General features: G+C 35.9%; 1 protein-coding gene across 1 annotated transcript; it reads left to right on the top strand.

The window, feature by feature from the left end:
• On the top strand, positions 1–26,355 carry DENND6A (DENN domain containing 6A). Its single transcript, XM_082768143.1, has 20 exons — positions 1–186; positions 3,478–3,516; positions 3,609–3,651; positions 7,198–7,310; positions 8,266–8,346; positions 8,713–8,818; positions 9,889–9,968; positions 11,395–11,457; positions 12,146–12,201; positions 12,531–12,653; positions 12,829–12,924; positions 15,919–16,013; positions 17,858–17,923; positions 18,026–18,090; positions 18,652–18,741; positions 21,569–21,622; positions 21,713–21,822; positions 22,311–22,413; positions 23,894–23,968; positions 24,481–26,355. The coding sequence occupies exons 1-20, from the start codon at positions 4–6 to the stop codon at positions 24,610–24,612; spliced, it is 1,773 nt and encodes a 590-aa protein (XP_082624269.1). The 5' UTR covers positions 1–3; the 3' UTR covers positions 24,613–26,355.
• Positions 26,356–27,000: the final 645 nt, after the last annotated feature.

Here is a 27,000-nt window from a genome sequence, read left to right on the forward strand (position 1 = left end):
GCCATGGCGCTGCGGGAGCCGGGCCCGGGCAACGGCGGCGCCGGGGATGGGGGCGGCGGGGCCGGTGCCGAGGGCGGGCAGGACGCGGAGCCGTGCCTGGCGCTGCTGCCCTGGGACCGCTTCTCGGCCTGGCTGCACTGCGTGTGCGTCGTGGGCTTCGACCTGGAGCTGGGCCAGGCGGTGGAGGTGGGTGAGGCGGCGGTGCGGGCACCGTTAGGTACCGGCAGCGCGGCCCCGTTTCCCCCTCTCTGGGTCGCCCCGCTCCGGGCAGGGCCCTCCCTGCGCCCCGCAGGCATCGGGGAGTCCTCTGGGGGCATCGGGAGCTTCCTCAGGGGCCGGTGTTACGCGGCGGGGGGTGTGAGGGAAGCGGGGTGGACAAAATGTTACAGCGAGCCCCGGGGGTGCCCTAGGGGAGCCCTCGGGGAGCCCTGGAGGAACCCTGAGGGAGCCCAAAATAACCGTTTGAAGTACGTTCCTTGCACTATTAAATGAACAGCGAGCTGTGAGCTACTGATGCTGCCCCACACTGCAGCTTTTAGCTTCCCGCTGCCCATTGCCATCTTGCACAGACATCTCTGGAGCAGCATATTGAACTGCATTGGGACAGATGATCCTTTCCCGTGCTTTTTTTGACCTTAATGATAATATGACAGGGATGGAAAACAAGCTAAAAGTGTACTTTCATTTGGATCAGTTTCACATCCTGTTCCACCGTGTTCATCATATGATTGTGCAGCAAACAGTTGGTGTGGAAGGAAGAGTGTCCTTTCTCTAGTTCTTTGGGTTGTTGTTAAAGTGCTGTTAGTATAAGCTTATGGCAGACTGGCTTACAGTTCAACAAAGGTAGCTATTACAACGTTTAAAATACGTAATTGATGTGCATTGTTGGCTGCAAGAGAAATACAAATAATAAACAGGCACACTGGCGTTATTGTCTGAGTTATATTCATCTAACATTATAGAGTGCTGCTAACAACCAAGACAGGTATTTCTTTATAACCTCTGACTTAAGCAGATAATGTTTGTGGTGGATGAGGGAAGCAGAGTATCCCTTGTCCTGTCAGCAAACAACTCAAAACAGTTATCAGTTCCATTAATTTTAGTTGAAAGTGCACACAGAATGAAACTCAAAATGTATACAGGAGTAAGACCTGAGCTGTTTCAGTTGTATTGCTGCAGGACAAATAATTAGGTTAGTTTCCATTGTAATCCTTAACAATTAGGTTACTTAACACTGCAGACAATTAAGATGTGGAAATGCAATGTAAACACTTGCATTGTTTCAAACCCACAAGATGTGTTATTTCTTTTTTGGAAACTCCCTAGACAGAAGCAGTTCCGTGCCTAAATCTGCAATTCTAGGAGAAAATTCTGATGACTGTGCTTGGGGGGAGTAGGAGGAAAGTGATTTCTAAGTAGTGTAATATTACATTTCCTCCAATAATTTCCTCTTCCCACACTTTACAAGTTACTTTTTTTGAAGGAACTTTTCAAGTTTCACTTATAAGAACATGCACTTAAAATTATAATACAGTTGGAGTTTGTGACGCTGGGTCTGCTGTAACACTGGAATCCATTTTTCAGAAAATTAGTGTTTTAGGCTTATTATTTTTTTTCTTGCCCAGCAAGTTAATTTATTAATTCAGGCAGGAAAGAAAAAAGTGTGTAAAGGACATGTAGATTATAAAGGGAAATGTTTGGAAACATTGCTGGTCTCCCATAATTCTGCTTCTTTGTGTCCACTTTGCGCTCTCTTTCTGTCATTGCATGTGTTCTTTTGATAGGCAGCTTCAACACCTTCTTGCATAGCAGTAGCTCACATGAATGGTGTTCATGTTCTTTTCTATTTGGACTTCTTTAGTAAGGTCATTCAAAATATTGGGAAAAGGTTTAAAACTTCACCTGTGCTGTGCTTGCATTCGTTATCACAGCATCATTCTGACATGGCCATGCAGGTCAGAAAGGCTGAGGAGATGTGACAGAATGGAGGTCAAAGTTGCAACTGTTTTTAATATTTCATTCATTTCACTTCAACATTTCATAACTTCTGGGAAGACAGTGGTTAGTGAGCAAAAGGAATATGAATTAAAGTCAGGTGTGTAGTCCTAGTTACCTGACTAGATGCAGATCACTTTAGCATTGTTCAGCTGCTGAGTTCTGATCAAGTGTATTACTTCTGGTAAGTTCCTTACATCATCACCTTAGTACAAAAGAATGTAAAGAGGTTAAGAAACACGAAGATAGGAAGTGCAATTTAGTACATGCAGTATGCGGTAGAACATAGGTGGAACAAGCTACGTGTATACTAAAAGCTACGTGTAGCTTTTAGTTATAGTGTGTTGTATATCTAGAAGTCACTGGATAGGAGACTGAGGAAAAAATAAATGAAGTGGGGATTTAATGGCAAGTCTGCTTATATGGAGACCTGCCAATGGATGTATTTGTTGCTTTCTATAGAGTAGAATGACATATTATCAGGAGATACATTTACTTAAAATTTTGTAGAAAACAAGATGAAATGAGATAACTGAATATGGTCAACTTGCGTTAATGGGTTAATGGTATAGTAGTATGAAAGGACTCTACACTGTGTTACTGTTCTTGCACTGAACCTCTGTTCTTACAGAGGTTCTCATCTGTGGAAGCCCTGAAGCCTTGTTTGAAACATTATTTTTGAATTTATATTGGATTTTATTTTGCTTACAGGCTAGCCACCCATTTTAGTAGTTTGTTTTTTTTTTAGTACCTTTTAGTTGAAGTTCAAGCATCTCATTATTTTTTTTTCCTTAATGTTCTGTTTTTACTTATTGGCATAATAATGAATTTTGTACATCCAGTTCCTTTTTTTTGTAAATGATGTTTCCATGTCTTACATTGTTTTGCACTGTTTTTGATTTATTCATTGTAAACAATATGAAATGTATATATTTTTTGTTCTGTCAGTTCAAGTGTTTTTTTTTCAGTTTATTAATTGAGCTTTCACAGTTGTCAGCTCTCATTAGGGCACCAGTGTTCATCCTTCACCAGTTAAGTATTAATCTATATTGATACTGCAATTGAATTTTGATTATTCCTACCCAACTAACCCCAGTGCAACAGGTTTCAGACAATGAAATGTTACTGACTTTCTTTGGAATAATTTGTTGCCTCTTCTAGGTACAAGTTAAATATCAAGGCTAGCTCTTCCTTAAGACCAGTCGTGTCAAAATGTCAAGTACTATGAATTTTTGAGTGTACCCATATGGTCTCCAACTGTCACCCAGAACACCATGTAAAGATGTTTATCTGTACTCTCCAAGATCATTAGCCTAAAAGCATTTGAGAAATAGGAACAGACACGTAGTGTTACTAACTTAACACTGAAAATAGCCAAGCTTGCAAGTATTTTAGTGTTGTATCGTAAAAATATTTGGGAAACTTTTTGCTTATATCCAGTTTATTTTCAAATAAAATATTACTTTTTTTTTTTCCCTGTAGGTAATATATCCTCCACATTCAAAACTCACAGATAAAGAGGTAAGTCTTGGTTGCTGTGTAAGTATGTCATCTGTTTTTAGTTTAGTAATTCAGGAAATATAACTGCTCTCTTCCTTTTTCCTATTCCTTAGAAAACCAGTATTTGCTATCTGTCTTTTCCAGATTCCAACTCAGGTAAGTTCTTCTTTTACTCTGTATTCATCTGTTGCTACATTAAAAAAGAATTTAACAGTAAACATCCGTGGTTTTAGATTAAATTCTTCATGTGCAAATCTTGATATCACAGTCTAATATAACTTAATATAACTGTCTGTATTGCAGTAAGGTCTGAGAACTCTTTATTTAGCATAAGTGAAATACTGGGAATGTGAGTATGTAACAGCTTCCAGGTGACATGCATGCAGAGGTTTTAAAGTTCTTTGCCAGTAAAGAATGAATATTTAATATCTCCTTTAAACAAAGTAAAAATGCTGTTGTTGAAGAGAAGAGCGTAGGCACAGAGCTCAGAAACTCATGGAAGGGATTTGGGACCCTCTTCTCGTAAAGGAGTAAATGTATGTTTTCTAAATTCTTAACGGTGAAATGGACTTTTAAATTCAAGAGAGAGAACAGTCCTGAAGGAAAAACTTACATTATCTTAAATTTTCTTCTCTGTTCTTTGCTTTTGTTGCTGTGTGGTCCTGCTTGCTGAATTCTTCATTCATCTAAACTTTTCCTGTTCTGCTGCCAAAGAGGAATTAGAGGCATGTGGCTGATGACTTAGACCACCTGCAGAAAGAGATGGCAAAAGTACAGACGCTTCTTTTCACATTCTTTTCTTTACAAAAATCAAAGCTTGTAGTAGCAGATTTGTCCCGATACTGTTCTTACTCTCTGGTTGTTCTGCAGCATAACTCTGATATCAAGTGATGCAGATCTATGCTTTTAATACATATGAGAGAGCTTTGGCATACATCATTTAAAAAAAAAAGCCTTAGCTATTTGTCCTCTGTCTTAATGTCATTAAACTTAAGATATTTTCACTGTTCTTGATATCCTATGTATAAATAGAGGAAAAGTGTCTTTCTGTTATTGAAAGAGAAAATGAGTTAATTGTCTTCTTACTCTCATTGTTAATGGTTATAAATTTGTCCAACCTTTGAAAGCTGTTAAAGGTACAAAATAATGCATTAGGAACAAAGGCTGATTTTTTTTTTTTTCCTTTTCCACGTAAGTGCTAGTGAAGTTATGTTAGGCAGAATAGGGGTATGTAAAGAGGGTTTCCTTTCAGCAGGAAAAAAAACCACCTTCTCTTTATGATGTGACTATCTGCAGGTTCTTGATTGTTCTTGATTTTTGGTAGGCTGAAGTTTCAAATGGTATAGAGGGGTTACCTTCATAAAACCTGTGTTTAAAAATTAGCTGGAAGTATGTGCTATCCTTTCTGATTTATTTTTATTGTAGCATGTAACATAAAAGCTTTGTGTAATACAGCAGTAGAGGAAGTTACTAGCTTGTAGGTAAATTTGAGGTCAGTCTTTCCTAGGTTTTCATGGCTTAAAAAGGCATAAAGGGCCTGGGAGGGGTTGTTTGGTTTGGGTATTTATTTGTGTGGAGAACTTGACAGATCACTTCATCTTTTTGCTTTTGTATCTATGAATAGAAGTCATCCTAAGACTCTTGGTGACCATGAATTTAGGGGAAAAAAAAGATTTAATCAGGTGCTAGATCATAACACTTGTGTTTTTATGTGAAGTTATGTGATACTGTTATTTTTAAAACAGTATATTTGACTCTTCTGCATGGGTAGTAAAGAAAAGAACAGTTATTTACCATTCTTTTTGAATTCTATGTACATAAAGAACTTCTCAAATATCATTCACAATATGATGAATTCTCCAGGATGTTAATGATAAAGGGTAATTTACTTTTATGTCCTCTGTGGTAGTTTTTTTTATAATAGCTGGTTTTGCTCTGAATGAAGGGAACTAACTGAAAACATGGAGTAACTTCGTAGTGCTTTGTTATTGGCATATACGGTATTTTTCTTGTGATGATTAGGTCCATGTTTTAAGCACTTGTTTCAGCTAGCTGTTTGAATTGGCTGGCATCTGGAGTACAGTGTTGTGGTGTTTTTGGCTTTGTCTTGGTGCATTGTGGTTTCCCACTGCAGCTTCAAGGGATTCTGAGCCTCAAGCCTGGATGTTCTGACTGTGCCATTATTAATCCATGCTGCCAGTTGCACAAGCACATGAATTTGGCTGAGGATTTGAACTGCCTGTGGTTGCTGTAGCAGTAAGCATGTGGCTGATGGAGAAATAAAAAAAAATAAATAATGAAATTGAGCTTGTTAGTCTGAAGAGTTAGCTGGAGTGTGGAGCTTTGCCACACTGTTCAGTCAATTAGCACTGGCTAGTATAAAGACAGCTGTTAAGAGTCCAGATTATCAGTAGTCACTTCCTGATTTTTATTTTCCTGTAGAGCTTGACAAATGTTGTCTAACAGCTGTAAGAGCAAAACTCTAATGAAGAAGTTACACTTGCTTCCCCATGCTGAATGTCCTTTACCATCTGGAAATCTACTGCAATAACAATAGCTATAGGTTCAGCAATTGATCTTTTTTATAGTCACTTACATGAAGGTTTCCGTTGTTAGAGTAAAAATAGTCTGCTTACCATGGCTTGGCAATGCTTGAGAGGTTGTTTTTCAATTTATTGTTTTCATGTTACTAACACTGCATTCCAAAGGGGCAATTTTTCTAACAGGTTTGCCGCAATGCGCAATGTGCTTGCGTGTTCTTAAGATTCTAGCCAAACAGCAGTCTGCTCAGCTTATCTAGCTTCTACTTGAACGTCAGGTATTTTTTTTGGAGCGTCCTCTGTTTCAACGGCAAGCAATGTTTTTAACGGCAAGAACATAGTCATGAAGGCATCAGTGCTACAAGTTCTGATACTATAGTTCTTACGTTCCACCTGGAGATGTCTTTCTTTGATGTCTGGTACGAAGTTGGCCAAAATTTATTTTCAGACTGCAGATAGTTGACATACTTAATTATATTTTCCTTTCAGAAATTTATTTCAATAGAAATAAAGGGAAACTTTACTCTTTTTGGGTTATTATGGGACAGTATGTTTTTGTCCTTTCCTGGAATTCTGATGTGACTTTGTGTTAGTAGCAAATATTTGTATTTAAATATATGTATTATTCTGAACACACTGTCAAAACATAAATATGTCTTAATTTCACTCAGTCTTGTTCAGTTTTGTTCATTTTGCAACCCTCAAAGTTACTAATAGTAGTCCTGGGCTTGCTCTTACAGTGCAACTCTATTAACTTGGCCCAGCTTGGTATCAAAAAAAGGCTAAATACTGTCATTGAACAGAGAAAAGAAACTTGGTCAAGATGAAAACTGTACAGCCAGACCAATAAAATAGGTAATAACAATAGGAGGACAGCTGTTAGTGGAGCTCTTCAGGGACATTAAGGTCTTAAGTCTTTACAGCTAATAAACTCACTGTGAGGTAGAATGACTTTACTTTCTCTTGTTGAAGAAAAGCTATTTATTGCTGCCACAGGTGCCAAATCACTCACCCCAAATGTATACATTTATAAATAAATGGGCATAATAGCAGTGCAAAATAATTGAACCAGATCTATTTTACCTCTTTCTGTGGACAAGTCCTAATATTTAAGCAAATTCAAAATACTGTAATTTGTTGTTTATTTCTTCCCCCTATGTAGGTTGTCTTGGGGACACGCAGTTTTGTTTTAGATTTCGACGGTCTCCTGGAAGGAAAGTTTCATTGTGTTGTTTTCTGGACCAATTGGATAGAGATCTACCAGTTTACTTAAAGGTTGGAAATTAAAAATAATAGTAATAATGTTAATTTCTTCTGGATAATGTTAATTAATAGGTCTTAACACTTAGATAAATGCTCGAAAAACAAAAACTGAACTAGATGTCCTGAAAGATAAAGCTGAGCAGATGTTTTTTTTTTTTTAGTATGTCATTATCATAATAAGTAACTAATAATGGATTTTGGACTGCAAAAAGTCAAACTGATGACCAGAGCTATTTTGTTACTGACTGGAAATGTGGATATCAGATTGCAGGAACCTTTACCATATAGGGAATCCAAAGTACTTTATAATGTTAACAAATAAGACAAAAACAAACAAGCAACTCACAAAGTTGAGAGGTCTCTCTCTGTTTCCTCCCTTCATGTTCTTGAAGATGGAGGAGTTATCTAAAAGAGGTAGTGACCAAAAAGTCATTCTTGGTATTTTAACTATGCCAGTGGGAGTTTGACTCTCAGATTCAAATTGAATCTGTTTATGCGGCAAATAGTTGAATTCCTGCATGTATGAAGCTGATGTTTTACTGTTGAAATGTGAGAGCATGCTTCCTTAATAATCCAAGCATATTTTATAACACTTATATGTTAAAAGACTAGTATTTATCTTCTCAAGTTGGGATTTCTTCAATTTTTTTAACTGCTAAATTCTTTTTAGTGCATCTTTGTGAAATTTGAGTGTTGATTCCATAGGGAATTAATTCTATTTTTGCTTTCATGGTATTTCAAGAGAATGTAGATATGAAAATAGTGAAGCCAGAAAGCACAACTCCATTTCCACACACTGGTGCTTTCTCTTTGAAGTAATTGAAAATATTTTAATGCAGAGTACTCTTTTTGTATCTAATCAACTTAGGAGCTTGCAGGTAAATAAACTTCTAAAATACTTATAGAATCCTTCCAAAAGACGGACATTTTCAGGTTGGTATATTTAATTATTTTGGTTCTTTTGCAGAAAGATCCAGCGTATTACTATGGCTATGTATATTTCAGACAAGTTCGAGACAAATCATTAAAAAGAGGCTATTTCCAGAAGGTAATTTCAATTATCCTAGGAAAATACAAATTTCAAAGTTAATTATTTTTCAGTGACCTTAGAGAAGCAGGAAGAATATCTTGCTCTCTTAACTAAATTCTTTGGTGATTTGTAGTAAACTGATTTAATTTTACGTCAGCTTTGTTATGTTCCAGCAGCACTGTTTGGAAGAAAACTATTTTATGTTAAAACAAAAAGTTGGGAAATTTGGGGAGTTCTTTCTCAATGGCCTGTGGTAAAATGTGTGGTTAGCTTGTATGTGCGTGGGAAAAGTCACACTTGGTGTTCTCTGAGGATAATCAGTAGAACTGCAATACAAGTGATTAACTTGAAGTTGCATTTTTGTTTTGTAACTCTTTATTCCAGTCGCTGGTCCTCATCAGCAAGCTGCCATATGTCCATCTCTTTCGCACTGTGCTTAAGCAAATAGCACCAGAATATTTTGAAAAAAGTGAAGCTTTCCTGGAAGCAGGTAGTGCTACTATTATGTAGTTCTTGAAGCGCTCCTACAATATCACATACCTGTTTTGGAAAAAATAACGAACTGTCACAGTTGAGTTTGTGCGTTTGTGTTTTTGCAGGGTGGAGGGCTAAAACTTCAGCAAACTGGCTTGATTTCTGTCTAGATCATTGAACAGAACTAATCTGGTTTGGGATCCTTTGTGGGAGAGTTGATCCCCACTGAAAAATATTTAAGATTTTGTCATAAATTTCAGAACTAGCTGTTCAGTACAAGCAGCCGATGGCAACCTTTAATGTGTACTCTTGACAAATCGAGTCCTTTCAGGCATTCTGACAACTTTTGTTAAGCAACTGTACAAATGTCATCTTGCATTGGCAGAGGGGGCTGTTTTAACAAAATACAAGAAGCAACAAGGCAGCACTGATAACAGGTGCATCAACCTGTCCCATACAAAATCTGAGTCTATGTACTGGCACTGAGCAGCAATTTATGGAAGCTGTTCTTGATAAAAGAATTACCTGTATATAAATAAACAGAATTACCTGTATATAGACTTTTGACAGGTTGTATTATGAACAAAATAAGTTCTAAAACAAAGTTACTACTAGAATTAGTAATGATACTTGCAATTGTTTACAACAAAATGCTGGAAAACTTTGTAGGCAAACTTTTAATATCTCTTAGGACTTTTTTTCCCTTAATTACTTGTGTCTCTGTTCTACAGTAGCTGATTTGCTTAAATGTTTATGTCATGTTCAGTTTTTTAATAATGTACTTTCATGCTTTCTCATAATATTTCTTCAATGAATTACAAATCTGTTATAAAAATGGAAGACAAGATAATACTATTTTCATGAAATGAAAAACTTTGTAGTTCTAATGGAATAGTATATTAAGAAAGTCAACATTGCTGTAAAACTTCCTTAGAGTATGGAGTGAAGAAAAGATAATACTGTGGGGTATTAGCACTAACTTAAAAATTCAGTGTGCACAAAGGTGACTACAATACCGTGAGTTAATGCATATCCATACTAGCTGTATGTGTATGTGTTATGCTTTATACTTTGTTTTTCTTTAAGTCTGTAGTGATGTTGATCGCTGGCCACCACCAATTCCAGGGGAGATACTACATTTGCCTATCATGGGTATTATAATGAAGGTAAGTATTCCAGCACCTCTTTTCTCTGAGGGTGTTTTCCTCTCCATTTGCTGAGCATGTACTCACTGTATTCTGCCTTATTTTCAGTGTCTCATACTTTCATACTTCATCCAGAACAAGAATAGACTTATTCCACTCTGAGTAAAAGCTGGGGAGGTCTTCATTAGGTTCCTTCATTGAGGGGGTCATTTTTTATTTTTTCTGGTGCGTAGGTTAACATTTGCTTTTTGTGGATATTAAAAAGAGATATTTCAAGACAACTATTAATTGCAGTCTCTATATTAACCTTCTGGAATATGCAGGAGGCTTTAATGCTAATTATATTTGTCAAATATTAAGTAACACTTGAAAATACTGGTAATTAAATTCCAGTCAACCAAATGAAATGTATTGATGGAAAACATTCTTGTTATTGAAGTTTGACAAACAAAAATCTGTTTTGGCCTGTGCACAAGAAATTAATTTCTTGTCCTGTTGATAATTCTCAATGAAATGGAAATACGTCTGAAGAAGTCTATTAAAGAAGTTGGATCTAGTGCATGGAGAACTGTAGAACTGTAGGTGGCCAAGAATTGTGCCTCTGGGAGCCACAGTATCTTTATCTGAAATGCAATTAAATGGAGTTGATGGATCCAGAGGTTACAGGCAGAAGTACATTCTTAGCAGATAGTTTCAAGCTTATGGCCAGACACATTTGCCTTACCAAGGAGAGAAAGGAGAAGTTTCTGAAGCTATTTTGTAGGCACAAATTTAATATTGCAGTCTTCTGGACACTACATGATAATGAAATGTCACATATGTATGTCTTGTTTGCATATTGGGTATTGTCCCCATATTGTGGTTTGTTTGGTTTTTACACTGCTAGGGCAGTGAGCTTAATAGTTGTGTATAAATTACATGTATTTGTACACACCAGCTTTCAGTATGATTGAATTGGTAATACTACAAGACTGACAGATGCAGACTGCGAGGACAGAAAAATATATTTGTTGTTCACTATATTTGGGTTTTGTGCCATACCCACAAAGAAGTCTGATGTTTTGACAGTTTGTGGGTTTTTTTCCCCCCTCCTAGCAGTAATTCTGTATCGCCTTAAAACCCCATAACCTTGTTTTAGATTGTTCTCTTGAGCATTTGAATGCTTTTGGTTGGTTTGAATTTATTTTAAGAATTTATTGTAAGTATAATTTTCATATTCTAATATTCAAATTGTAATATAGTGCTACGTAGCATTGCATATCGATTCCTGTAATAATTGTCTGTAGTCTTAAGCTATGTATTCATTGTTATATGAATATTTGGGAGAGTAAGTTAAGCACAGTACTGTATTACGTTCTCTTTAAATGTTGCAATTTATCTGAAAGTGATTATTTTAGGTCAATGCCAGATTTGATTCCAGGAGAAATTATTTGTCTTTCTTTCTTAGCTGCGGATTCCAACATACCGTGACAAGCCTGGAACAACCCAAATAGTACAGAACATGCACCAGGTAGAGATTAGATACTGCTGTTGTGTATAACCATAAGACAAAGCTAAATAGCTGCCTTCGTTCTTTCTCTTTAAGCTTGTTCATAAAAGATTGATAGCAAATCCTTATATATTTTTGATGATAATGAATTCCAGTCTTTGAAATTTTGAATAGAAGAGTATTGGATTCTTGAATAGAAGTGTTGGATTCTTCATATAAAAGTGTTTTAATCCTGTTACCCTGGGCACGTCAGGAGATGACACGAGTTGTTCTGCTGCTGGAAAAGGATAGTTGGCTAACAAAATTACTTAACTTAAGCATCTTTTTAAAGAGTGAAGCTATACAAAACTATTTTTTGGAGGACAAAAATCACATCAAAAATCTTTTCCCATAGAAGCTGGTTATAAAATAAATCTGTCCTTGCCTTCATATGCAGCACAGCTCTTGTTTGAAACAGCTTTAGTGTTTTTTTTATAATTTTCAGTCTGACAGTCGCATAAGGGGGTGGGTGGGTGAGTGTGTGTATGCTAGGAAAATCTTGCTTTTATCATTAAAAAAAAAAAAAGTTACTTGGGGAGACAATGCACTACAACCTCAGTAGTACAGTAGCAGTACATAAGGTATATAGCATCTACTATATATAAGCCCTTAAGGCAAACTGTTTTAATACCTGTGATGACTAAAAAGCTAGTATTGTGATGTCTTTTAGGCAAATGCTCAGATCTCTATGGCCTTACCCACTGTTCATGAAGTAGACCTTTTCAGGTAGGAATTTGGACTGATTTGTTCCTAACTGTGAATTTCCCACAAGTCAAAGTTTGAGGGTTCCATAACACGTAGTTAACAGGTCACAAGCTATTGTTTACCAGTATTATTTTTAATACTCTTTTTCCATAAAACTGTCTAAAAAAGAATTCAGACAACATGAAATTGCAATAAATAAGCAAGTTCATTAAATGTTCTCTTTTACAATAATATTTTATATTTTTCAAATGACTCAAATTCTCCTGGAAACCTTTTTATACAGTTATTAACCAGATACGCATTCCTTCTGGTTATTTTAAATGTATTAAAATCTCTCAATCTGTTTTTAGGTGTTTCTGTCCAGTGTTCTTTCACATCCAGATGCTTTGGGAACTAGTACTGCTAGGAGAACCACTTGTCGTGATGGCACCATCACCATCAGAATCTTCAGAAACTGTGTTGGCACTTGTGAGGTAAATGCAATGGAGCTGCCAAACTGATGAATAAGTGGGTCATTGTTGCTTGCAGCTGATTGCAATTGGAGTTATCTGAATATAACAAAGCCTTACAAATTTTAGATTAGCTTTTTCTTTCATTAAATTTTGTATTGTATACATACAACAAACTTCTACTCTTTCTACCTTGCAGTTGTATTTCACCGTTAAAGTACTGCAGTGATTTCAGGCCATACTTTACCATACACGACAGTGAATTCAAAGAATATACAACTCGCACACAAGCCCCGTAAGTAAACCAAACTTTGTTGTGAAGGTGTTGCTTAAAGTCACCTGTAACCATAAACCTGTGTTAAGATACTACTCAACTATTCTGATTTTAAGATTTATCTTATGGAATACAATAATGAGACATTTTAAATTGTCACTGCAGTTAGATAGGATAAAGAAGTTACTCAACAATGCCATAATTTGAGCTTCATAGGACTCTTGTGCACAGCATAAATAAAAATGGAAGTCTGAAAGCAAGATTAAGTTCGGCTTTTCAGTAACACTTTGCCTATGCAATAGCTGGAATAGCTCCTTTGGAAATTGTTTTATACTAATCTTAAGCAATAATTGAACACACATCTAGAATTCAACATCTGGATGTCTGTTTTGCAAAGTTAGTTCATTTGGTGTCCTAGGTGAGACTGTCCTTTCAAAAGTACCTCTTCACTAAATTTGCTAGAAAAACATTGCAAATACTTCAGAAGTTAAGATCCTTTTCTAAGAGCATGAGTCTCAAATCTTGTACAAAACAGTTTTTTAAAACTGCTCTAAGGACGTCTGCTTCTTTTTAAAAAAAGATTAATATATTCTGCTTGTATTTTAAGAGCATACACCTACGCTATTTCTTATGCTATTTAAATGCAGCTTGATTTGGGAAATGGAGTATGTGTGTTAGATTCACTTATATTTTGTAAACAATTTTTTCTAGTTCCTCAACAGGCAGTGGCAGTTGTGTTGGGTTTTTGTTTGTTTTTTGCTGTGTTTTTCCTCTCAAAAAAGTATTGCCAGTGGAAAAACATCTAAACATAGGCATTGTGCTTCCAGTTGTATTCCAGAGGCGTGGTTATACAGTATGTAATTTAACTTCTAAAAATAATTTCAAGAAGAATTTAACTAAACTTTAGTCACCCACGTTTTACTCATCTGTAGCAAAATATAAAGGTTGTTCAGTACCTTAGAATTTCTCTGGCTTTCTTACAGAAAAATGGCAAGGCTAGAAATAGGTGTTTAAAGCAGTGGCTCTAAGAAGGGGAAGAATGCAGATGATGCAGATTCTATGTGTTTTTATTCTCTTTAGGGAGAGGGGAGCAAGGAGTGTTTTGTTTTTTTTCCTTTGTTTTGACTTAAGCTTTTTCAAATGTTACTTCAGTGATACAAAATCAGAATTGGTTCTATTAAGTATGCTTCTAAAAGAGACCAAGTAGTTTACCACAAAATCTTGCTATTGTGTTACACGTAGCAATAAAACAACATTCCTCATGATTTTCTACCAATTTACCTTAACCCAGAGAAACTTCTCTGTGTGAAAGAAAGCCTTACTTTAAACCTTGCTGTTTTCCTCCAGCTAGTAAAAGAGTGTCAGTTCATGTACATTGGTCCAAATCAACTACATGTGAAAGCTGCTTTTTAGTTTCCACGCAATAGGCATGAAATAATTGTTATGTTAGGCTAGGCTAGGCTGGACTTATCCATCCCTAGGGTTGTGATTGTTTGAGACTATTTACTGTTTATGCTGATTTTCTCATAATGATAAGAATAATGGATAAGTCATCGCAAATTGATCTTTTTTAGAGTGCAATGGAAGAATGTGTTGAAACATTTGTATGGACACTGATCTTTATATTGTTTTGGAAGAGAAAATGTAAATCTCCTATGATAACAGGGAAAAATCGCAAGCAATATCTGCAAATCCCACTGAATTTAAATCAACAATAAACATGACTTTAGCAGGATTATAGAAACGCCAAAAATAATGAAACTGAATTCACAATAGTGTGTGTGTAAATATGTAATCAGTATGTGGAATGAAGTGTTTCCAGGTGAACATGCTTGAAGAGCAATAGGACTGGGAAGAACTGATTTACTGGTGAAACTTGAGTCAGTGAAAAGCAAGCAAAGACTTCAGAGATACTGATGTGATTACGCACTGCTCATTCTATGGTGTAATGAGGCTGGGAGATGAAAGTTGCTATTTCAATAGCTTAGGCATTATACCAAGCTACAAAGCTGCGTTCAGATTTTTGTCCTATCTCTTCATGCCTGAGTTTAAAAAATATATATTGTTATAATTAGTAAGTAGAGGCAGGAATGTAAGTCAAAAATAGTTGTAGATTAGCATAAAAATTTATACCCACTTGTCATCATGTTAAAAACATAAGATTCTTAAGAACCAATCTGGAGAAGTAATGATAAGCTATTTTTAGTGTAGCAGTTCCAGTGAGGTTTCAATTGTACTCTGTCCTTAGCTAACATTTGGCTATAAAACAGATGGCAGCCACTATATAGAAAAAATATAGGACTAACATGATGTAATCATGATATAAGTCCCAAATTCTGCAGCCCTGCACTTACTGCCTCTTTTTCTGCTTGTATGCTTCCTCAAAGCCGGTTTCTATACACAGAGTAGAAAGGAAAATCTGGCAGTTTAACAGCTTTGTACCCAAGTTTACAATGTTCATGTACTTAATAACCTAATAATTGCTTTTTAACAAAGGACTCTGAAGCATTGGAAAGGAAGTAGAACAGCAGGTGTCTTTTTCTTTAATCTTGTCCTCTGAGCAGTAGCTCAGCTGAGAAGTTTTGAACAAACAGCAGCAGTTGCATTGGACATCAATGTTCAAGTACTGAGAGTCTGTCATAATGAAACTTTGAAACATAGCAATTAGCTTTTCAAATATAGGGTTAAATTTCTGCTCATTTAAAACAAACAAAGCCCGCAATAGTGTTAGATAATCCTGTTCTCATCATTGTAAGTGGGCAGGAAATAGCTAAGAGCGTCAAGTGGAAGGTATGGCACTTTTATTCTCTGCTGCTGTTCAGACTTTGAGACATCTGTCCGGCTGTTTTTTAAAACTTAGAATCTTTAAACATGTTGTCTTACCTGCAACTTAAAATTTAACTCTTAAATACAAAACCAGAATAATTTCAAGTTAAGAATTATAGTTGACCTCTTGTATTGATTAAGACATGTGCTCTTGCTGTCATATTTTAAACATTGTCATTGTTTTTCTAGACCATCTGTCATTCTAGGGGTGACGAATCCTTTTTTTGCTAAAACACTCCAGCACTGGCCCCACATTATTCGGATTGGAGATATTAAACTTCCAGGTAAAGTATAAACATCCTCTACAATCCTGTGTGACAAGATCTAACTGTGTACTTATTTATAAACAAACATGTAATTTAGTTTAGTTTAATGAATTTAGTTTACTACTAACCAAATACCTGTCAAAAAAAAAAAAACAACAAACCATCAACTAACCAAATACCTGTCAAAAAATAAATATCTGTCAAGTGAAATTAGGTTCTCGAGTACTGTATGTCTTGTATTGCCCAATCCAATATATTTAATGGAAAAGGTGGCAATATTCATCAGTAATAATGTTTTCTCTAAACTTTCACACAATCCTGGTTCTGTATTCTACCAAAAAGGTATTAATTGAGAAACGTCGATTCTGATACTAATTTTAGGATTAGCAGAATATAATAGATCAGTTACAGCAAGTGCATGGAAAGTAAAATCCTTTAAAAAAGCTAAGTTAATAACATAATTCTAGTCTTCTAACATTTCAGTAATTATTATTTGTTCAAGGTGGACAACTTCCTTAATTTTAATGTAATATTTGATATCATATGTATGGCTGGTCTGTAATAAAATCCTGCAGTGCTGCATTTATGATAGGAAATTCCTGATTGTAGTTGTTTGCTGTGACAGGTTCTCTGTTCTGAAAGTAGGACTGTGTAAATATCCAATTAGGGTAATATACCATAACATTTGTAAAAACAAGTTACCTTGTATTTCTGCATGTACCAAAGTAATTAAAGATTACTGTGTTCAATGTAATCATGGAAGATTTTTTTATAATCAGATTTTATAATTTTTTATAGTCATGGAAGTTTTTGCTTTGCTTCAAAATATTACCTTGTCTGTGCTTCAGAATACTTGTTTCGTAAGGAGGAGGATGGAACTCTGTAGTTAAGATCTGAAAAATAGATTCTTCCTTAGACTATCGATCTGAAAGGCCATGTACTAGGTTGCTTTCAAATTGGATACACGATTTCAAGTTTGAAGTTTTAAAGTTCCAGAGGAACTGTGTAAAATGCTTAGTTGGGAAGTTCTGGAGATGTATTTGTCTGACCTGCCGTTAGAATTTTGAACTTCATTTATTTTGGTACAAAAAGAGGGCTTGTGATTTATTTTTATTTTTTCCTTTTCTCCCCACTCTGCAGTTTCAGTAATAATTTATACTATTATCCAATGAGATATAAGAGGAAAATTCTACCAAGGCTGCAAGATTGTTAACAGTATTTAGGGTCTTAGGGCTGGACAAGAATATATTTGACTAGAAGCAAAACAAAACAAACAAAGAAAAAACATTTACTTTGAAACAGTGACTTAAATGGATTTTGTTATAACACATAGTCTGTGACTACTATTTAGTTTCATATATATCTAATGACTTTAATTTTGGCTAAGGTACTAATGATTTGTTCCTGAAAGTGTTTACCCTAAGAAATAAAGGAAGATGGAATAAAGTTTGAAGTGAATGAAATAAACATTCATTGCTCAACAGTCAGTATTTTCTTTGGCTACTTCGGTTCAGAAGGTTGTCTTGTTTTTTTTTTTTTTTTTTAGTTTTTATTTCAACAGAGAACCTTTATATAAATTAAAAGCCTGTGTGAAGGTGTTAATGTTCTTACTGGATGTTTCTGTATATTTACTTGGATGCTTGTTAATGTTTCTGATACCTCTTAGAATAGATAACGTCTTAGATAATATTATAAATATTACAAATATTTGATAATTTATTAAAATTTTATAACATCATTGTAAATTATTATATTATTATAAATATTATAAAGTTTCTAAAAATCGTTGCAACATATAGCATACTAATACCTAGCAACAGGAATGGAGATTTCTAGTAAGGTGGCTTTGAATGTTTTGGCAGGTGATGTTCCAAAGCAGGTGAAAGTGAAAAAACTGAAGAACCTAAAAACTTTGGACTCCAAACCCGGTAATCAAGTTGCTTCAGAGTTAAATTACCAGTATTTTTAGTTTAAAACAAACAAACAAACCATTTTTCCTTTGGCTATATGCTACTGCTTTTTTTCTTTAGGTGTTTATACCTCTTATAAGCCATACTTGAACAAAGATGAAGAAATTGTTAAACAGTTACAAAAGGTAATACTGTAAGTCTCTTCATGGAAACACTATCATATGCTGTCTTACAATGTTCTCATTTAGGGTTGAGCTCTGTCTACATAACTAAAATGAAACAGCATTCTGATTCCTTTGCCCTGATTCATAACTGAATAGATACTTTGAAATTCTCACTGTAGAAGAAAGGCCTTCTTATATATGTTTCTATAACAACATGAATGGTAAAATTCACGAAGCTAGCTTAATGTCTTAGATAATTGAAATGAGCGCTTAGTTTATCTGTTTTGTTTTTTCCAACTTCTGCCATCCTTCTCGTGTCTCTTTAGTCTAGAAATTTCACCCATGAGGTGTTCAAGAATCAGAGCTTACAAACTAAGAAATTAGCTATTGAAGGCTTGAATGTGCAGAAGGAACTTGATCCTATTGCTTTCCTTTCATGGTTCAGGAGAAGGGGGTACAATGTGTAAGCTTATGGCAAACGAGTACAGGAATATTAGAACAAATATTCATTCATTTATGTATTTATTTTAAATAAAAAAAAGCCCTACTTACATATCAGACTTATCTGATTTCTTTTTTAAGGGTGTGCAACAGAAACGTCCTACAGAAGCACAGAGTGTGATTCTTCGGAGATACTTCTTAGAATTGACAGAAAGTTTCATTATTCCACTAGTAAGTTGTTAGACTTTTTTTTTTTTTGTATATGTAATACAAGGAAGGTTTTTTTGGTAACAGTGTACACCAGGGGTCAATACTGGGTCCAGTACTGTTCAATATCTTCATTAATGACTTGGATGATGGGGCAGCTTTTACCCTCAGCAAGTTTGCAGGTAACACAACTCTGGGAAGAGTGGCTGATACTCTGGAGGGTTGTGCTGCCACTCAGGGACCTCAACAGGATGGAGAAATGAGCTGACAGGAACCTCATGCAGTTCAGCAAAGAGAAATGCAAAGTACCTGGAGAGGAATAACCCTATGCAGCATTCCCTATGGGGCCTGGCCAGCTGGAAGGCAGATCTGCAGAAGAGGATATAGGGGTCCTGGTGAACACCAGGTGAACCATGAGTCAGCAGTGTGCCCTTGTAGCAAAGAGAAACAGTGGTATCCTCGGCTGCAGGAGGAGGGCTGTTTCCAGCAGATCCAATGGGGGTGAACCTTCCCTTTTAATCAGCACTGATGAAGCCACACCTGCAGCATCGTGTCTGGGGTCCTCAGTACAAGAGTCTTATGGAACTTCTGGAGAGAGTCCAGCAAAGGGCCAGTAAGATGATTGACTGAGGAACTGGGGCACACCAGGAAAGACAGTTGGGGCTGTTTAGCATAGTAGCATAGGGAAGAGAAGACTCAACCATTCTGTGATTCTATGAATAATATTTGAGCTGCAGAAATTTAACATTAGGCTATGTCTTGACTTTTCTGAAATACGGTAGTGTTACATTTCTTCACGTATGGTAATTAGCAGAAAAACGATGCGGGAGCTTAATGTCAGAGAAAGAAATGTTTATATTCCTAGACAGCAGGTTCAGATTTCAAAAAATGAATGCTTCATTGTGTAAGTTGATTGCATAAACGATACACAGTACATCACAAGCAAGCATGTGAAAATGCTAAGTATAACTGTGCATATATTTTAACACGGGTTAAGAAGGAAGTTTGTTTAATCCTTCCTTGACACTTGTAATTGACACCCCCACCCCTTTTCTGTTTGAATTTTTTTCTGTTGGAGGTTTTTCTTTTTCTGTATGTGCATATAAATAAAGGGGTGTTTCTCCTGAACTTGAGAAATGGCAGTTTTGAAAAAGTAGAGTTGGAAAGTACTTGGTGATGAGAAGAGCTCTAAAATTGTTGATTCTTGTAGTAATGTGTTATGATAGCTGAGGGGTAATCTCTCTACTAAGGCATGACAGATCAGCCAGCTCAACCTGTAAAGGAATGATTCTCACAAGAGTTTGCTTTATCAAGTTTTATTTTTTCTGGTTTTGGGTGCAATAAAACCAATTTCCAGCAAACTCTGCGTGTTCAGATGACTCTACAAGATGCTGTTAAAATTTTACAAAACAGAGACTGACTTACATTGAAGGTTGAAATAGACCTACTTTTCATCTAATAGGGTGTCATACAAATTACTTTTTTCAGTGAATCAGAATAATTTATTTTACAGTATCCCACTCTTCAGCAAGTGGCAGATGCCTGCTGATAAGCTCTCTAAACGTGTTACTTCACCTGTTCAAATCTCTAAGAGTAAGCTGAGGGGGCAAATTTTGCCTGATCTCTAGCCAGTAAGCAGGGTTTCTTGGAATGCTAAATGTTCACCAGATTGTTTTTAATTCCTGACTGAGATGAGAATTGGCTGAAAGAAACTTAAAAGTAGGAAAATTTATCTACTCTAATAGTAAAAACTTACCTGCCCTGTAAATTGAAATCCAGTTCTAGTGGTTGCAGACTAGTGACAAACCTTTATGCTAACAGATGAATATTAAGGTTATGTTGCTGAATCCATGCAGGCTGACAGCTTGGAGACTTTGACTAGCACTGACACTGAAATCTGCTATCTGTTCTCTAGTCATTGGGATGATGTAAACATGTTCTAATGTGCTCTTACCTAGCATTTGAAGTTAGGACGTTCACAAACAGTTCTGTATGAGATTGAGTCATTTCTCTGGGCAAGTGTTTAAAAACAGGAAAGTGATACCTAAGGCATTGGATTGTACATACTGATGATCCCTTTCTGAGCTCCCTAAACACTCAGTGAATGAGCTGAAATTTTCATCGTTTTAGAGCATGCCATGACTGGCATCCAATTTCTGTTTTCATAATGTTATCAAAGCTGATTGTGTTTATAGATCAAAAAAGTATGGCCATGTGCAACAGTTTGTATTGATGTGCTTGTGTGAGCTGGCAAGGTGGAGCTGCCCCCTGTAGTCAGAGTTTAAGCTTCGGATTGGCATTCCTAAGAAATGTCTCCACCACTGATGCTTGAGATAACCAGCTGAAGTGCTGCCAGTGCCTTTGCCAAGCGTTGATACTGCAGAGAGGCCCACAGCTGAAACAGCATTTGGTAGGGTAGTTCTGTATTTCTTTGTGTAAGAGACTGTTAAAAAACCCCTTCCAAATACTTGATACAACATGGGATTAGTGTTTGGCATTCACCCAGGATACAAAGGCACCTGTGAGCTACCAAAATAGGATGAGAAACTATTAACTAGTGGCTGGAGTTCAGGGTATATATATTTCACATATTTGTTTGCTTGCTGTCCTGCTTTCCCTTTTCCTCCATCCTTCTAGAACCTTGCTGATGTCAGGTTCTGTAGCTGAGAAATGAAAATGGGATTAGATAAGCTCCTTCTCATATTCTCACGTGGCAAATATGTATGACCCCACCCTGTACCATTACTTAGAAGAGAACGCTCTGTGGTCACAAGTGATAAGTAAATATACACGTGGACTGTGTATCTTAAATACTGGTTATGCAAGCAACCTTTTTTTTCCCTTTCCCTAGGAACGTTATGTGGCAAGTCTAATGCCTTTGCAAAAATGTATATCACCGTGGAAGGTAAGGAAATACCATTGGCATGAGATGGAGGTGGGTGATTGGAGAAGACAGTTACAGTATTCTAATGATTTTTTTTTTGTCTTTATGTAGAGTCCACCGCAACTGAGGCATTTTAGCCAAGATGAATTCATGAAGACGCTAGAAAAAGCAGGACCACAGCTCACTTCGGGTTTAAAAGGAGATTGGATAGGACTTTACAGGTCATTTCTTTCACCAACATTAAACAAAAATTTTTTTTTTTTTTTTTTTTTTTTCTGAGCATGCTTATTATCAGTATTGGTTTGAGTAAGACTTTATAAATCTGACTTTTGGAAAATATACTTTAATAGAAATTGTCCCTGTAAACAAGTATTATCTGTTGGGAGGTTAGAACTGGACTTTTCCCCGAACTTCATACCTGATTCCAATCAAACACAGAAATAAAAATAGGGATATTTAAAATAAAGCCTTGCTTTTTTTTGTCTGACATCTATTGTCTCTGACACCTTTTATTTATGTTGATTTCTCAATTTTTTTTTTGGATTAATACAAGCTACTGTTACACCATGTTTTTGTGAAAGTAAACAGAGAAAGGGCCCTGATCCTTATTCAACATCAAACATAACTACTTTACAGTTGATGACATAGAAAACTGTTATCAGGATTGTAATTAAAATATAAATTTTATTTTGTTTCTCTGTTTTAACAGGCATTTTTTGAAATCACCAAACTTTGATGGCTGGTTTAGGAGCCGGCAGAAAGAAATGACACAGAAGTTGGAAGCCCTTCATTTAGAAGCACTCTGTAATGAGGTTAGAAAAATGAGTTCTCATGATTGTATTTATCAACTTGTAATAATAAAAAAAAAATACCTCCCTCAAGTCAGTTTTACTTTTGCTGTTTGCATTGGTTGAACATAAAGTTGGTAACTTTGTCAAGTACATGTAACAAAACATGAATTTGTTAACCAAGTACAGGCTAGAACTAACATAACAAAAGAAAACAGTATGATAGGCAGCTTCCTTTTTTTAAACGACTGTCATCATTTATAAAACAAATCTTTAATCTTTTTCTTCTTTTTATATATTTTGAATTTCACATTTTTCCTCAAAAAAGGTGTTTTTTTCCTCCTATTTGGCAATGTTATTTCATTCAGCTTCTTTTCCCTTTGTTTCATTTGACATAACACACTTTGAGCTACTATTTAACTTTGAAGGTATAAACTAAGTGAATACCATCGGAAGTTGACAACCGATTATTTACTGATAGGAAATAAGCCTACAACTAATCAAGAATAATTAGAAACTGAGATGCGAAATCTGTTATTGGTATGTAACAATCATATGTTGTAAGATCCATTCTTTACATAAGCAGGTGAGATAGCTATCAGCCAGTTGTTCTGACACAAATTATGCTGAAATAAAGGCATCACAAACAGAGAAGAGATTGTACAGCTAAACAGGGAATAGGAAAAGCAAAAAGTACATCACAGCTTTAAAATTAAATAGATATAGATAGATCCACTAGTTAATTTAAAATAAGCTATTGATTTTTATCCCTGGATTTGTCAACTCCTAAACAGTACTTTATAGGAATACAAACAGATTGTTCAAGTAGAGCAACCTAATAGTTTGCAGGGCAATAGCTAGGCCAGTTAGCTCACCTAGAATATATCCAAGTATATTTCATACTAACTTATTACAAAGAGAAGGATTTATGTCATAAATTTATTACAATTTCTGCTCCTTGTTTGCTTTTTCTTTTGATCTAATAGTTAAAATCTTTCTGTACATGAGAAAATGTATTTAATAGGTGAATAGTAAAGGAAGAAGAGAACAGAATTGGCATAAGGAAATTCACTTAACTACATTTTGCTGGTTATCAGCTATGTGATAGATTTCCTTTAATGCCCTAGAAACAAGAAGTGCAGCTTGGCACTATTTTAATCTATAATCATGCTGACCAATCTTGCTTGGAAAATACTCACTGCCGTTTTGCATTGTAGATGCTATTTTTGAAACTAAGCCTGTTTGGCATGATTTTTTTTCCTATATTTGTTCATATTGTGGTTGTGCCTTTGTCTCCTTTTATGTTAAGTCCTGAGCGAACCTGCAAATAAAGCAGATTTTGCAGTTCAGAGACAGTATATGAGTAAAACAAGTTAGGTGAATAGCATAAAAATAAGGAAAAGGAGAAGAGCCACTATGAACAGTAGGCGTAAATTAATACCACTTTTGAAAATTATATATGTTGCCATATAAATACTTCAATGTTTAATTTTTATTCTGTTAGAATTTGGTTTTCTGGAGTCAGAAGCATACTGAAGTAGAAGCGGTGGATCTTGTCTTAAAGTTAAAGAACAAACTGGTAAGTATGTGAATTAAACATGGCTGTAATTTGTTTTGATAAACCAGGTAGAAGCATTATATAGTTGTGTTCACAAGTACTTCAGCAAGAATACTCTTTAAAATCTAGGTGGCTAAAGGAATCAGTCATTCCAGTTACTATAAACAAACAGTTCAGCCATGACTGAAAGTGAGCCAGCTTCCCAACATTAGCCAGCTATGTTAGAAGCATTGCAGAGAGATCTAGTTAAAAACACTTGGAACTGATTGGGAGCAAGGCTGAATCCTTACAGAAGCAGAAAACCAAACTTTCTTGTCATTTCTGGAAGTCCAGATCAGTGTTAGCTCATGCTGGTGTATGCATGTTGAGGAAACCTGTTGTGGCAGGTTTCTGACCAGAACAGCAGGTCCAAATCCCTGTTCGGTTGACAAATGAGGAATTAATTTTCCAGATTTGCTAATATGTTATTTTGGTGTCTCTTGAGGTAAACTGGCATTTTTGGTAGAAGTAATTTCTTATTGTACATTTTGCAGTTGCAGGCTGACAGAGAACATCTTCCCGTGAAAACTGACACACTGAAAAAGCTGCAGGCACACATCCATGATATTATACTAGCACTTCCAGATGACTTGCAGGATATCTTGCTCAAAACTGGCACAACGTGATTTCTACTGGCCTTTTGTGTGTGTGTGTGTTTGTATGTGTGCAGAAAATGGAAGGTGAATGTAGTGTTGTGGAAGACAGTGGCTTACAAAGTTCAGGACACATATCTAAATAGTACGTTAACACTACAAACGGACTACACTAGTAGTATAGTCCACTGTAATATTTTCACTGTTTTTTCCCCACTTAAGTACCAATGCAACTAAAGGAATTCCTGTGTCTAATAACGTTTCAAATAAGTGCTCTTAAAGAAAAATCTGTGGGCATCTGAAATTATACCACAGTATAGGACCACAGTGCAGTGCTGGCATTGCAGAACATTTTCTAATTGGTGCTGCTATACCCAATCCTGTTAACTCAGGGGTAAGCAATATTGATCCTGTACTGTCCTGTTGATGTAGTATCTGCCTTTTTTTTTTTTTTTTTTTTTTTTTTTAATTGGATAATATGTGACTTGGTCAGTATGCATCATATTTGAGGTATTTTACTGGTAAACCATCAACAGTTTACAAAACTGTTTCAGGGACAGCTGAAATCATCAGACTGGTTCTTAACTTTCTTCCTTTCACCTTCTTAACCTCTTTCCAAAGACCATATTGATTTAGAGAATCATTAGAGAACAGAAGGCAGCTGACAGAAACTTCCTGAAGAGAAGCCTTTTCTATTCAATGTCAGTTAATTAGGGTGCTCTTATTCACATGCCTTAAATAAATATATACTAATTTGTGGCTTTAAACTGCTGACATTCAGGATTTAAAGTGGATCACCAGTGTAAATGTATTCATCACAGTAACAGTATTCATCACAGGAAGTAAGCAGTAGTTTCTAAAACAGAATTTAAAATCAATGACTTCAGTAGAATTAGCTGATACGCAATCTGTTTCGGTTGGAGATCATAGCTTCTGTTTGAAATTTTTATAAATATATTTTTTTAATTATTTTTGTTTGTTTTTACTTACACCAGTAGGGTCTTTGAGGAGCTAACAGGGTGGGAGGAGATGATGTTGGGTTCAGCTGACAAAAGCCTATGGAGAGGTCAAACTGTGGCAAGAAAAGATTGTAGTAGGAAATTGTTCTTGGTATATGCATATAGCAGACATGCATAAAGAATAATTTCCTCTTGCATACTAAGCAACAAGAACATGATGTTTTTCTTGAACAAGGTTCCGTGGTAATTAAAACTCAGCTGCTCCACATGCAGTGTTGTACTTTGACCAATTTCAAGTAGAATAAACTTAATGCTATAGTGTACGCACAGCATAAACTTTTGTATAACAAGTGGATCACGGTTATCAAAAAAATCTGCTTTTAAGTGCTTGGATAGAACTTTTAAAAACATGACATTGTAATCCTGCTATAAGAAAATGCTTTTGTATGATAAATATTTCATACCATCTTTCTAAAAATGTCTTATTTAGATAGTGTCACAATTGTATTTTTATGAAGATGTGTATTTTAATACTGTTATGGTTTGTATACAATTACTCATGACCAAAAGTTTAATGTATCTATTATGTTACTTAAACTACTTCACTTTAGCATTACTTTCTAACTTGGAATTTCTTTTGCACACCATGATGAATATGATTTCTAATCTAGAAATTAATAAGTGGCCATTCTTATTCTAAATTTAACTTGGAGCACTGTGTAGTTTTTTGGACCCATATAAGCTGGTAACAACTGATAAATATTATTACATGACTGCAAATATGTATTTTTGTAAAAGAAAATAAATGGTTTTGTTTTTTGGACTTATGAGTCTTAGATGCAGCGTATGACTTTTTCTTTTTTTCTCTTGGGTAAGCAAAGCTGCTCAGCATCTCTTAGAGAGGGACCTCTGCTTAGTCAGACCTTGTGAAGCTGTATCATATAAGTAACCAGAAATACATGATGCAATGGAGTGTTGTAGTTTGATCACGCATCATAGTTATTGTGTGATATGGATCCTGCAACTCTAAGAATCCAAATAGCAGGGACTGACTTCCAAGCAAAATTTACCCACTCTTCAAACTATTTCCTGTACACAGCTGACAGGCCCTGGAGAAACATGACAGCGGGAAGCAAGCTGCAAGCGAAGTTCAATTCACGTTTCTTTAATGGAGGTGGCGTTAGCTTAAATCCCTGAACTGAATGTTTCAACAGAATTACTTGAACCTTGCTCAAAAGAAAGGCAAAAGGGAAAGTTGTACTGGGTTGTTTGCCATCTTTGTCAGTGCTCTGTAATGCTTTTTTTAATGGTGGTTCAGAAGCCCCTTAACTAGAGCTGCAAGCCCTGGCCAGAGGTGGGCAGGAGGATGGGAGCAGCCCGGTCCTGCGCCCTGCAGTTTTCTGGTTTCCCCCTGCCCTTCCACCTGCCCCTTTCACGGAAGGGCTCAGAACCCTGAGCCAGT

The sequence above is a fragment of the Aythya marila genome, assembly GCF_965140915.1.
Source record: "Aythya marila genome assembly, chromosome: 10".
Classification (NCBI taxonomy): domain Eukaryota; kingdom Metazoa; phylum Chordata; class Aves; order Anseriformes; family Anatidae; genus Aythya; species Aythya marila.

What these genes read in the sequence shown, in the direction of transcription:
- DENND6A (XM_082768143.1), top strand. Translation starts at nt 4, where the DNA reads ATGGCGCTGCGGGAGCCGGGCCCGGGCAACGGCGGCGCCGGGGATGGG. An exon ending in TTTTCCAGATTCCAACTCAG is followed by an intron (nt 3,652 to 7,197) that starts GTAAGTTCTTCT and finishes CCCCCTATGTAG; the next exon opens with GTTGTCTTGGGGACACGCAG. An exon ending in TGGAGATATTAAACTTCCAG is followed by an intron (nt 16,014 to 17,857) that starts GTAAAGTATAAA and finishes ATGTTTTGGCAG; the next exon opens with GTGATGTTCCAAAGCAGGTG.